The sequence below is a fragment of the Antechinus flavipes genome, chromosome 1 (genome assembly GCF_016432865.1).
Source record: "Antechinus flavipes isolate AdamAnt ecotype Samford, QLD, Australia chromosome 1, AdamAnt_v2, whole genome shotgun sequence".
NCBI lineage: Eukaryota > Metazoa > Chordata > Mammalia > Dasyuromorphia > Dasyuridae > Antechinus > Antechinus flavipes.
Genome location: NC_067398.1, coordinates 47347545 through 47361538, shown reverse-complemented (window position 1 = coordinate 47361538; position 13994 = coordinate 47347545). Strand labels below are relative to the sequence as shown.

The 13994-nt window shown below is 38.4% G+C and overlaps 1 protein-coding gene across 2 annotated transcripts in view; it reads right to left on the bottom strand.

Moving 5' to 3' along the window:
* LMCD1 (LIM and cysteine rich domains 1) overlaps nucleotides 1–13516 on the bottom strand; it is a 72867-nt gene extending 59351 nt beyond the window's left edge. The window contains exon 1 of one of the 2 annotated variants that reach the window (XM_051981360.1): nucleotides 13126–13516. In XM_051981360.1, coding sequence (XP_051837320.1) covers nucleotides 13126–13152 — 27 coding nt within the window. In that variant the 5' untranslated portion in view covers nucleotides 13153–13516. The remainder of the gene's footprint in view (nucleotides 1–13125) is intronic. The other variant, XM_051981367.1, reaches the window with a different exon arrangement.
* Between the last annotated feature and the right edge of the window lie 478 nt (nucleotides 13517–13994).

Below are 13994 nucleotides of genomic sequence, written 5' to 3'. Positions count from 1 at the left end.
CCTGACAAAATCTGCAATGAGAACGCCATGAGGGAACTGACTCTAACTGGAGATTTTGGACTTTGTTAACTGAATTCTCATATTTCAGAAAAGTTTTTTTTCTTCACAGTTCATTAAAGATTCCTATTCAAGTTTTCTTTCCTCTAATTATTTAAATGGTTTCAAAACTAAAGGTGAAGTACCGAGCATGTCCTTTCCACATGACACCTTAAATGGTATATTTTGTCTTTTGCCAGGACATAGAGTACCGTGTTTGGCAGGTGAATGGTTATATAGATCATCATTCCTGGACTGAGTTAGTGAGTACATTTTTTGATCCCTCTTCTTCTCATATGTTCCCTATGTTTTCTTGGGGCCTTTGGTCAGTGAGCAAAGCTGAGACTTAAAACAGCGAGGCTCACTAGGAATGAGGACATTAAGAAACTAACTGTTCTTGGGCTTCCTCTCAGAATGTGGGCCTCTCAAGTAACAGCCTTCCCAGGTTCTCACCGTGCCAGACTGGCAGGCTCTTTTTGCCACCTCATTGTCGTGGAATGGATTTGTGCTAGAAGGGAAAGAGAGTAAGAGCTCAGATGAAAAGGAGGGAGTTCTGTTCCTATATGGATAGGGAAATTAAAACATGTATCCTCAGGCCACAAAGCAGAGTGAAGGAGAGGGCAAAGTTATTCATTTCCCAATTAGTATTCAGATAGATGGGATGGGAAATGAAAATGAAATTTACTTCTCTGCAACACTGATTCATGTTCTTTCTGATCCTACTATTAGATTACCAAAGTTTGGACAAATGGGTCAAAGATGAATTCAAGATTCAATCAATTCCAAAAGCATTTGTTATATACCTGTTAGGTACAGAGCACTGTTAGGGTCTAGTCATGTCTAGCTCTTTGTGATCCTGTTTTGAGTTTTTTTTTTTTTTTGGCGGGGGGGGCAAAGGTACTGGAGTAGTTTGTTATTTGCTTCTCCAGCTCATTATACACATGAGGAAACTGAGGCAAGTGACTTGTCCAGGGTCATACAGCTAATGCCTGAGGCTGGATCTGAACTCAGGAAGATGAATGTTCCTGACTCCTGATCCAATGCTCTATCCACTATACCATGTAGCTGCCCCTCTCCCCTACTGGAGTTGGAAGCAGGGAACCATTCTTTAGGATCTTGGATCAGTTCTATGTTATTTGTGTCACCTCAGACCAGTCAATTACTTCACTTTCTAAGCTTTGGTTTTTCCATCTGTAAAAATAGGAGGTAGACCTAGAGTATACTAGTGCTTTGTAACTCTAAATCACAAGCCCTTCCATGAAATGTATATTCTTGCAAGTCATCCAGTGGAGGAAAGAGGCACCAGAATTAGTAAACATAGTGGGTATGAAGCAGGTCTAGGTTTAAATTCATTCTCCCCAAGTCATTTAACTTCCTAATGATCTGGACATGTGGAAATGCCTATAAAATGAAGAGCAAGTGCTGGTTTGATTGCAGAGAGAGATTTTATTCACTTTTATTTCCCTATACTGTATAAATCACAACTATAGTTTCAAAAGAAAAAACCCTACCCTACAATCAGCTTTAAAAATTCAATTCTTTACTCAAAAGAGATTGCAGAGAACACTGAAATCTGAAGTCAAAAGACCTGGATTTAAACTCTAGATGGGCTATTGGCTGCCTGCAGCATGACTTTGGGTAAATTACTTTGGACTTTCATTTTATGTATAAAATGAAAGGACTGAATTCTAAGGTCCTATCTGGTTCTAAAAACATAATCCTATGAGTCCATTCTCAATTGAGCGAGACAACTGCTGAATATAAGAAATGATTACTTTTTATACAAATTTAAACATTGAAGCCAGAAATAAGAAAATAAAACAGGATTGTACAATCATGTATTTGGAGAGACAGGTGACAGACAATATGTCTTTAATGAAACCAGGGCAAGGGGGAGACAGGGATCTCTGGAAGTCACTTTCCTAATAAGGGAGTTGGACAAGTCATGAGACAGATCCGATTCCCTTTGGCTTCTCATAGACTCATGTTCTCATTGACCTCTGTAGGGAACCTTGTGAATCAGTACCTGGAAAAACCTGTTAGTCATGCTGTCCAAATAGATGAGAACATCTTAAGGACAGGATGCTTACTCAGGGAGAAGAGAGGTAATACTTTGCTCTTCTTGGATCATCCTTCTTTAATTAAGCATCGCTCTCCCCTAGTTGTATTAACATTGCTAACACATGATAAAGTTTTCAATGTTCATAAAAGAATTATTTGTCTTATACAAAAATAAAAATATTTTGGGCAGATAAAGCCCTACACAAAGGTAGTAAAGGTAGCCACTCTAATGGCATGATGTAAAGTATTAAAAAGCCTGCCCAACCCAAAATAATACCAACCTACCTATGTCCTCTTTGTCACTTGCTCCAAAGAAGCCCATTAAAAATGCAACTGTAATCCCTAGGACAGTATAAAACAGCAATCTTCTAGTAGCTTTAACTATTTTGGTAGCAGAGATTGAAGTAGGTTTATGAATTCCTGGAACTCAGAATTGGTTAATTTGGGGAGGGAAGGACTTGGTAAAGGGTCAGATTTAAATGCTGCATCTTAAGAAGGACATTGAAAAAAGTAGAGAATGTTAAGAGGAGGGCAATAAGGATGTTGAGGGCCCTTGAGTTTACATGAAGATTGGGTAAGACAATGGTTCTCAAGAGTGGTCCAAAGTATCCCAGGCATCTCTGAAACTTTTTCAGAGGATCTACAAATTCAAAATTAGTTTTTATTTCTGATATGGTAAACATATATACACATACATACATAACCTACATAAATAAAAACTCTTTGGATAAATAATTTTAATTGGACAATATTTGAACAATAATTTGTCTTTGAACAATATTTCTTAATACAATAAAGGGATACTGAGAACAAAGGTTTGAGAACCACTAGGGTAAAGGAACTTAAATTCAATCTTCAACAGAAAGCCTTTCCCATTATTTAGTAACGTTTGTATCTTCCCTCTGAGGTTATCTTCAATTTACCACACACACTCGCGCGGGCGCGCACACACACACACACACATCCATTTTACTGATACATAGGTGTTTTTTTTTTTTCCCCTTGGTATATTGTCTCCTCCATTAGACTGCGAGTTCCTTGAGAGAAGGGACTGTATTTTGCCTTTCTTGGCACCTCTAGTGCTTAACACATTGCTTGGTACACAGTAGATGCTTACTAAATGCTTAATAACTTTAATTGGGGGTGGAGCATAATAGCTGTTTGGCAAGTGGGAGAGAGATCAGTCTTATTTAGTGTGACTCTGGATTTAACTTATTCATTTGATGTCTAAAACTAATACCAATGGGAGGGAGTGTCAAAGAGATAGACAATGTTAATGTAGATAATTGTCTTAACAATTTGAGCATTTCAAAAGGGTACTGAGCTGACAGGGGGAATGGGATTCCCATTGCAAGATTTCTTCAAGCCAAGCCTGGATGATGACTTGTGGGAGATGTTATGAAGGAAACATTTCAGGGTTGGCTTAGACTAAAAAGCATTTAGGCTCCTTTGTAGCTTAGAGAGTTTGTGATTTTGTAAGGATGGGAAACCTGTATAAGAAAGACGTCCCAGGGGTCAATGGGAGTAGTTTATGAAAGGGATAAAATGTAATCTAGTACCCACCCACTTCACAATTTTGCCTAAGGCCTGATATTGGTCTCATTAGGGTTCAATGTCCAAAGTTCTTTATTGATAGCTTGATGTGAAAGCACAGAATTTGGAGTTGCTTGGGTGAATCCTGCCCTTGCTACTATCTAACTATGGGAATTTGTTCAATTCCCTTCTCTCAGTTCCCTCTTCAATGACTGATCAATCCTATGAATGAAGGACAACAATCCCTGATCTATTTTCCTCTCAAGGCTAATGTGGGGAAAAATATCCTGATGAATAGTGTATTTCCATTTCTATTGCGATAGGCTAGAGCAGGTTGTGGTCAGAATCAAATGAGAAAGTATTAATTTTTTAAAAGTTCTCAGAACTTTGCTTGACACACAGTAGGTGCTATATAAATGCTTATTTCATTCTTCTTTCCTTGTTTTATTAGTTACATTTTTGGAGGAAGAGAAACCGAGTCTCAGAGAGGCAAGCGATTTGCTTTAGGTTTATGCTACTAGGAAATATCAGAGACACAATTTGAACCTTGATCTACTGACTCCAAATCAAAGATGAAAACACTCAAAAAATGATAAAGTACAAAGGACATGCTACAAGATTTATATTGTTTCTCTTATGTCTGCTCATATAATATGATAATAACCAGTGAAGTTAGGACTGACTTTTATAGGCTACAGGATATCCATATTTGACCTAGACATGTGGAGATAGAAAGAATGAGGGATGACATAGCTCTCTCTCCTGGCCAAGAAGTGAAGAAAACATGTCTGTCTTTTAGCTTAGCATTCAAGGCAGTGTGGGAGAGAGGAGCGAACAGTGGATTAGTAGTTTAGAGAACTTAGCTTTGTTTCTTGTACTCATGACAAATAGACATGAGATCTTGGCCAAGTCTTTGTCATTCTTTGACAAAAGAAGGGACTGTACCCAATGATGAAAAATCCACGTATGGCAGGGAACAAAAGGACTAAACCTTCTTGCTGAATTTGGAATAATAACACTTGAATTCAAATCCCAACTTAGGAAAATAATATCCCTGTGACTTTAAGCTAGCCATTTTTAACTTTTATGCATCCTTTTTAACCTTTCAGCATCCTTAACTCTAAAGTCAATGGTTTCAATTCTTGCATTCCAGCTCTTAGTCTATGATCTTATGATCTCAAAGGGTTCTTGCCTTGAAGACCTCTGGTGAAGAGTCAATTTACTTATCCAGAACTCAGCCTACAGAACTTTGGGACAATGTAGTTTGCTAAGAAGTTCTTCCCAACCATGAGTTGAAATCTGCTTCTGTCATTTTCAGCTACTGCCTTCGTTTTTGACTCCCAGGAGAAAATACAATGTTCCTTCCATGGAATAGAGTCTCAAATTCTTGAAAAAAAGTCTCTGTATTCACTCCTTCTTGAGATAATTTTGTTTATTCTTTATATTTACTCATTTGCCTATCTGTCTATCAATCTATTTTCTTTATTGAATATTTAATCCCTAGTAATATTTAAACTTCTTGGGGGCAGGAGACTGTTTTGTTTACTAACAATAATAATACCTTTGTATTTATTTATCTGCTTAATATAGTCTCCTTCCCTTCCCTTCACCTAGATTAAAAGTTATGTGAGCTCATAGAGAGTGAGGATCATTTTGTTTTGTGTTAATATCTTCAATTTCAAGTTCATTGGCTAGATCATAGTAAGTACTTAAATTTGTGTTGAATTTACCAGTCTATGCTTAATTCATACTCTATCTTCAAAGGGAATTTTAATAAAAAATCCAATGTTTAAGTACAGAAACCAAGATCAATTTATGAACAAACAGTCAGGATTGGTAACAGCTGCTATCTAACCAGTGTTCAGCTCTCTTTCTTCAGATTGAAGGATTTACTAACGGGTTCCTCAGTGTTCAGAGGCTTATGAAATAGAAATAGCATTTCCTTTTAAAGTATGTCCGAGTGGGGGCTTGGGTCCGGTGTTTTGTTTGGTTCTGATTCACATGTTACAAGGCAGACCATGAGTCAGACCAATTAGACAAGCAACGATACACATCCCAGAGGCCAAATACGTGCCCTGGACTTGTATTTCCTGGAAGCTTCAAGACAGAGGATCTCTAGGATTCTTTTGAAGGCCAAATCTAGATATAGGAAATAAGTGAACCATATTTACATGTGGTAAACATATTTTGAGTGTGTGAATATCAAATTTGTAGTCTTTCCTTAGGGAGTTTTCAAGTTTAAAATTGTGTTTTTAGTTCCTTTAAATTTATCACCTTTATTTTTCCCCATTTGCCTCCAGAGTTTAGAAGTCCATGGGGGAAACAGGGGACATTCTTATGGCATGGAGGAGCAACAGCAGCCTCAGGCAACCATCAAGTAGCTAGTCCCTGGAGATGGCATTAGCTTGTTGTTAATAAGCATCTGGTTTGGACCAATAAAGAGCAGTGCAAAGTGGGTGGTCAGAAGAGGAAGGAGTTTCTGTATAACATCTGGGGACTTGTTTGGTGAATCCTGGATCAGATTTTTTTGTGTAATTTACAATCTGCACATAAAGCCTTTTAATAATAACCATTGACCTCTAGAATCCCTGTTTTCGCAGAATATATACTCCTGGACCTCTACCTGTTCCCATTTTTATCCCTAAAAGGTAAAGCAACTTGGTCAGAAATTCAATTAGTAGTCCAGAGAAACTTGGCTGCTTGAAGAAAAGCAAATACTTTGTGTGTGTATGTGTGTGTGTGTGTGTGTATTTGTGTGTGTGTTTGTGTGTGTGCATATGTGTGTATTGCACAGATGGGACATGTTTCTTTTAAAGCCATCTTCTTTTGTTGTCCAATAATAATTTAGAAAATGTGACTTTTTAGTAAATTATACTCTTCCATCATGGGCTTGAATGAGATGAGAGTGCTGATGAAAACTATTAGAAATGTCATCGAGCATACATGAGATGAGATTGATAGCTCATTGTTATTGGTTAGCTGTTGTTTTTTTTTTTTGTTTTTTTTTTTTTGGTGTTGTCCAACTCTTTGTGACCCCATTTAAGGTTTTCTTCACAAACATACTAAGGTGGTTCGCCATTTTTTTCTCTAGCTCATTTGACAGATGAGGAAACTGAGGCAAACATAGTTAAGTGACTTGATAAGAGTCACACAGCTCGGAAGTATATCTGAGGTTGCATTTGGACTCAAGTCTTCTTGACTCCAGGCCCATATTCTCTTCACTATGGAGTACTTTAAGTGCCCTTGATAGTGCTTTTTTTTTTTTTTAATTTTGTAAATTGCCAACAGATGCACTAGAAAATTCCAGAGCTAAAGGATGTGTATATATTATCCCCTCAGAGACTAGTTTAAGAATTATCCTTACAAAGTCAAACCCATTTAATCATCTTAATGAAGCCCTTGAATGGAATAGAAAGAAAGTCTTTGTCAGGTATAGAAAAAGAATGTTTTCATTTTTTTTTTTTTTTAAATGAAGACATTTTTGAAAATAGCAGTTTTCTCACATTGGCTTTTGGGTCTTTTGAAATCTGTATCCACAGAACCTTGGATTAAAATTTTGCTTCTGACATAATATTATATGACATTGGGCAGATCCTTTGAAGTCCTTGGATCTCAGCATTCTTCACTGTGATATGAAAGAATTGGAGGAGATGGCTTCTGAAATCCTCTCTAGCTCTTGAACTAAGAGCCTTCAAAGCATCATTCTTTTACCTCCAGCAGAGATATGTTTTTGGACTAACCTAGCAAGACCTGAGTTCAAGTTCTACCTATCACTAGTTGGGTGGATTGGGCAAAACACTTTCTTTCTCTGTCCAGTGAGAAGCAAGAAGGGAATCAAGTTGTGAAGGGTTTTAAATGCCAGACAGACTACTTTGTCTTTAATTCTGGAAGGAATAGGGAGTCATGGGAATATAGTAAGTAGTGGAAGACATGGTCAGACTTGTATTTTGGATTGCTTTGGATGGACTGGAGTTGGGGAGAGAATTGAGGCAAATAGTTAAAAGAAATCAATTAAAAAGTTATTACAGCTATCATGTTGCTCCTAGAGTCTTTTCTTTTCCAGGAACCATTTCTTTTTATTTTTTTTAAACAGTTTTGAGGAACTTGCTTTTTTTTTTTTTTTTTTTCATCATTTGATGAGCAGTGAGTGAAAGGAAGACAACTCCAATAAGTGAATATATTTACATACTAATAGAATCAGATAAGCTCTTTCTCTTTTCCTTCTACAAATTAAATATACTTAGTATATGTTGAATCCTACCCCCAGTATGTAAGCTCTTAGAGGGCAGGAACCAAACTGTTTCTTTCTTTGTGATGCCAGCACCTACCACAGTTCCCTGAATTCAGTATTCCCCTAAAAGATGTTTGCTAGATTGGTAAGCTCTGTGCTGATTCTGAAACTAAAGGCTTAAAAGCTTAGATTGCTGGCTATTCTCTAACTTTTAATGATCCCCATAGCCACAGGTAATCTAAAATTGGCTGTTTTTGCATGTCAGTTGCAAATCTTCAACCAATCTGAGAACTGAAGCATATTCCCATAATACCATAAAAATCCACAATTTAAAAAATCACATCTTCAGTGTTGATTCTCAGAGGCACTGGCACAGGGAATATTCTCCTCTAGCTCATTTTGGGCCTAAGGAGCTGTACCTACGGGCATCCTTCCAATGTCATAGTAATTAAAGTCTTTAAGGGATGGCTTAGTATGTTTTGAAGACAGAAGGAGCCAATGTCAATTCCCCAGGAGCCATGTTTATGTTGGATGGCTTGCCTGCAGACCTTGCCAAGAAGCACAGTGTAGGAATGAGAGGTGAAATCAGGAAAGGTCCACTGAGTACCAGGGGGAGATTTAGCCTGGAGCAAGATAATGGGAAGAAAGATTGATGGGGAAAAGTCTAGAGACACCCAACATGATCTGAGAAGCCACATGGTATCACAGATTTCAAGCCCAAAGGGAACCTAGAGGTCATTTATTAAATGCCTGCATTTTGCTTGATGAAGAAATAGAGACTCTAAGAAATTAAATAATCTGCCTAGGAAATGCCTATGGGAAAACTGGTCCAAAAGACAGTTGCTCATGCATTATTGTGGTTCTGGACAGACTCAGGCTGGATAGACATTGAAAGAATTCTTCTGCTGCTCTCTCTACTTTACTCAAAGCCTTTCTCTGAGCCTCAGTTTCCTCATTTGTAAAATGAGATAATTAGACCCTGTGACTTCTGAGGTTCCTTCCATATCTAAATCTACAACATTGTAATTGCATAAAGTTGATAGTGATCAGGGAGGGTAGGTGGACAGAGCATTAGATATTTTCTAGTTGTGTGATTCTGGGCAAGTTACTTAATCCTGTTTACCTCAGTTTCCTCATCTGTAAAATGAGCCAGAAATGGAAATGGCAAACTACTCCAGTATCTTTGACAAGCAAATCCCAAATGAGGTCACATAGAATCAAACATGACCAAATGACTGAAAAATAAAATATGATTTCTAAGAGTTCTTTTGCTTATATCAATTATAGATACTTTATAATTCTATCAATTGTACAGCTTCTTAGCCTTAGTTTCCTAAAAGACAACACAACACCCACAAAAGCGATAAGATGCTTCCTGATGCCTTGTTTCAGATCTGCAAAATTCCTTAGCAAATACCTTGGATCAATGTTATTCTTGCAAGTACTCTTTAATAAAATGTCAACGTAGTTAATAGGGCAGTGTAGTGGAAAGAACCTTGGGCTGGTGTTAGGAGACACCAGGATTCAGCTCCTGATACTAACATTTGCTAGCTGTATAATCATAAACAAGTTATTTTGTCTCAATTTCCTCAATTAAAAAATTAGAATAATAACACCAGTAATCCTCAAAGAGTTGTGTGTGGTGAGCCTCAAATGTGATCCTAGTGTTTTGCAAACTCTAAAGGAATCAAAAGAAATCACTACAAATTTACTTTAAAAAACCCTTCATGAGCAATATAAACATCAGGTTTTGTTATTTTTTTTTTCCATTTCCAAAGACATTAGTAAATTCTATATCAATTAATAAAAAAGCCCTGTTCAGACCTCATCTGGAGTATATGTTCAGTCCTGAGTGGTCCATTTTAGGGGCTGTGTCAATAAACTTGGAGGGCTCTAGAGGAAGGCAATTGCTCTAGGGAATTGCCTCAACTTTATGATGTATGAAGACTAATGAATTAATGGGTTAATAGGAACTTTAGTATCAAAACAGAAGCCATGGAGTATAAAGATTACTTTTGTTCTTTGGTCCTAGAGGATAGTTAAGAACAATGAGAGGAAGTTGAAAAAGGCAAATTTAAGCTTGACATAAAGAAGCATGACTAACGAGTCCAGCTATGTGTAAGTGAAAGGAGCCATATCTGGAGGTGACGCGTTCCTTCTCATTGAAGAATATAGTGTTTATTGTCAAAGAAATTCTTGTTCAGGTATGGTTTTCATGAGATGGATTCTGAAAGTCTGTGCCTAACAGAATGACCCAGCACTGACTGGCATATCTAATAGCGACAGACAATGTTGTTGGGTAGTGAGAACAATGGGTTTGGGGCCAAAGGATTAGGGTTCAAATTTCAATCCTGCAATTTTCCACTTGCATAACCGTGGAAAGGTCAGATGTTTGTCATTTATCTGCAAAAGCAGGGGGTCGAATATGGTGAGCTCCATAGTCCCATTCAACTCTAAATCTATGACTACAGAATCTCCCCATTTTGTAGGACGCTCTTTCCATTCAGACACCCCTCTCTCTGAGTAGCAAATGCATCGACTTCCAAGTGCAGCTGTTAAGTTTATTATATTAAGTAAAAATCAAATCACCAAGGCAAGGGCTCTTGAAGCACTTTAGTATCATTAGATTTTTTTTGAGGGGAGAGGAATTATTTTGTTATCTTTTGTAAGTTCATTGAAATGACTCCATCTGTAAGCATATCCTCTTCAAATCTAAATACTTATGAAAGTATTTCAAAATGTCTGTGATTGTGTATCCACTAGGCAAACGGTATAAGGCAGCCCAGTTGTGAATTTAATAAGTAAAAAGGTAATAAAGCATTCCAACATGCATTTGGAGAGACATGAAACTTTATGACTGCTATTCTTTTCAGAATAGCCAACCATGCTCTTCCTCCAATCCTCGCCACCTCCCCACCTACTATTTTTCCTTCTTTTTTTTTTGGTACATAAGACATTCGGTAACCTCTAAAGCTATACTCATCTTTTTGATTGTCACAATCCCAAGAGGCATTAAATATCTTTCCTTTCATGTCTGCACCGTCACATACCTTTTCTAAGCCTGTAATTGGATCCTAATGGAAAATCCACTCTGTGTAGGCCAGGGAAGTTGGCATTTGAGAGTGGCAAGGAGGAGAAAATGTTCTTCCTCTAAACCAGATAATCCTGTTTTCCCATGCAAAAGAAAATAAAATTGCCATACAAAAAACAAAATAGGACTGCAAAAGGGCTGTCTGCCTGCTGCTGGAGCAGGCTTGGACCTGCTATCCTTCTTAGCAATTAATCGGCTTGGGCCAAAAGACAAAATTACAAAATTTCAAGAGGAAATTTTGCTCTCTTCAGTAGGTCTAGGGAGGAGAGGTTTGGACAAAAATTATCTGCTGGTAGAATAATCTTTCATAATTCCCTACTCTATGAAAGAAAAATGAAGACGATCGCTTATCACTATTTAGATCATATCACTATTTAGATAATGTATTTTCCCCTCCCCCATATTTTGGGTATACATGCTCTTATTTGGGGACTCTGATCATTTACTGAAATAATCTGACAAACTACATCACCACACTGACATCCTGTGACCATGGCAAAGTAACTTTACCTCTCTAAGTCTCAATTTCCTCATCTGTAAAATGGGATTAAGTATTATGACTCTTATTTCACAGAATTATTTGAAAGCTCAAATGAGATAACCCAAGTAAATACTTCAAATTGCTCTATGCTACTGCCCTATTATGATTTATCAACATCTATTGTTATTTGTGTAATTCTTTTTTTGATAAGACTTCAGACAGATTTGGTTTTCAGACAGATATCCTTCTGTTCTGTTCTATTTATTGTTCTGTGGATTTTTAAGCAGGTGGATAAAATGCCTGCTATTTTATAACTGAATTTAGATATTGTCTTGGAAGAGAATAATGATTATTGCTGGTATTCCAGATCATGGACTTTCTCCGTGTAATTTATAGATTCTGGTCTATGGGTTCTAGAGAAGCCTTTAAGCAGATGTGATCAAGGAGAGAGATTGCAGTGAGGATCAACCCATAAAAGGGATTCTTCAATGATCCACCTCTGGAAAACTGTATGTGAATAGCTCTTTTCGCAGAATTAATAGCAAGGAAATACATCGACTGATTGGCATTTCACCTTCTCTCATTGCCTAAGTTCCCTGGTGAATTCTCCACTTTCCAGTTTTAGTGAGGTGTATTGGAAAGAACGCTGGTCTGAGAGTAAGAAGGTCAGAGTTCAAAAACCAGTTGTACCATTTGCTATTTGAATGATCTTGGACAAATCATCACTTCTCTATCTGGTTCCCAGTCTTGTCTTCTCTAAAATGAAGGGTTGGAGCAGGTGAACTATTAAGATTCCTTTCAGTGCTTAACCTTACATGGTGTGTCATAGGACATGGAAAGTGCTTTAGGTAGCAGGAGTTGCGAGTTCTAGTCCCTAACCAGTTCTAGTCATCTAGCTATGTGAGTATTATCTCATCTTTGAGTCACAAAATCCCCAGCTATGAAATAGGAGGGTTCAACTAGACACTTTCTATGTTCCCTTCCTGGTCTCTCTAGCATTCTGTGATTCTCAAACTTTTCCTTTCCCTTTGACCATGGGCCAGGTAAATAGCATGTTTTTGAGCCTCAGGAACAACTGAAACCTTCTCCTTCAGCTTGATTTCCTGTGACCTGTGATTCTTTTCACGCTGCCTGCTGGGCTTCTGGCCAGCCCTTCTCAAGAGGGAAATGTGCAGACCCCGGGGGACAGAAATCAGTTCCCTTGTGCTTGAATTGCTGCTCCAGCTGCCAATGTCAGCCACTGAAGAAGCAGTTTTGGCTATGACTGGAACGAGTGGAGGAGAAACCCCAAGGATGAAAGCAAAAGAAGAATTTCCCTTTTGGCAAAATACATTTTCAGTATGAAAAATGAAAAATCTGTTCTTCCCTCCCTGGTACTGGAGAGTAGGAGAACAGACAAGTTTCATCTGTCAAATTAAAGCTTCTGTTTAAACTTTCATGAAGGCAATGATGGGAATCAGATTACCTCAAAGGATCTAGTTTGGTTTTCAGTGACTGTGAACTAATGGCTTTGGGAGCCCATTACCTTGGTGCCTAGAGGTAGCTGGAACTTTTTTTGTGGTGACATTGGGTTTAGTGAGAATCAGGGGGAAAAAAAAAATACTTGATCCTCCTGAGAATTCCTAGTAAATTTCAGAAAAGCAGAAAGGTAGAAAAAGAAAGTTAACCAGGTTAAATAAAATCTCAACTCACCTTTTGGACTGCAGGGTTCAGATCCATGGCCAATTTTCCCTTTTCTTCTTGAACAGAGGCAGGGTCAGATTTTGCAGTGCTATGGATTGACTGCACTGAGAGCTGTGGGGAGCGCTTCTGACAGCTCTTGTTTGAATGACTGATGTCTGGGAGATGTTGAGAGATGGATAATAATACTCTAGTTCCAGTTGTGAGCTCTGTACCCAGCCAGGCTGTTTCAGGCGGCTTTAATTGGAGAACAGGACTCCCTCTAAAACCTTGCCAGCCAATCGTCGAGCACTTGCCAACTTTTCTGACCAATCCCAGGCTCAGGCTTTGCTCCTACTGTCCCTTTTGCCTGGGAGGCAGAGAGGAGAGGGGAGAGGTGTCACCCAGTGTGACGTCAGGCTCAGGAAGCTGAGCCAGCTGCCTGAGGCTTGATTCACATCTGTCCCACTGGACTGGGAGCTGCTGTGTGTGCAGGGAGACGGGAATTCACACTCTCGGGATCTGGACTAGACTGTACCCAGCTTTCCCCTCCACCCTCAGCCCCACCCCACCCTCTACCATTGCCTTTAAAGGAAAAGAGAGGGGAGGAGCAGGGCCTTTAGTCATTCATTCAGGCCAAAAGGGAGTGTGATTTGACCAAGAAAACACGGGTCTATTTAGTTAAACTGGATCCAAAAATAAACTCTGAGCCATGCTCCCCTTCCCACCATTTCTGACTTAAGAGAAAGGGGGCAAGGTTTGTAGTCTTAGTGTTGACTCAAAATCTACTAATTTTTTCCAAGGCCTGTTAACATTTTCTGGTAATCTGGGAGATACAGCCCTGGAGGTGATTTACAATTTGTTGGAAACAGAACGAGGAGCAAGTAATTACAAAGCTTGGC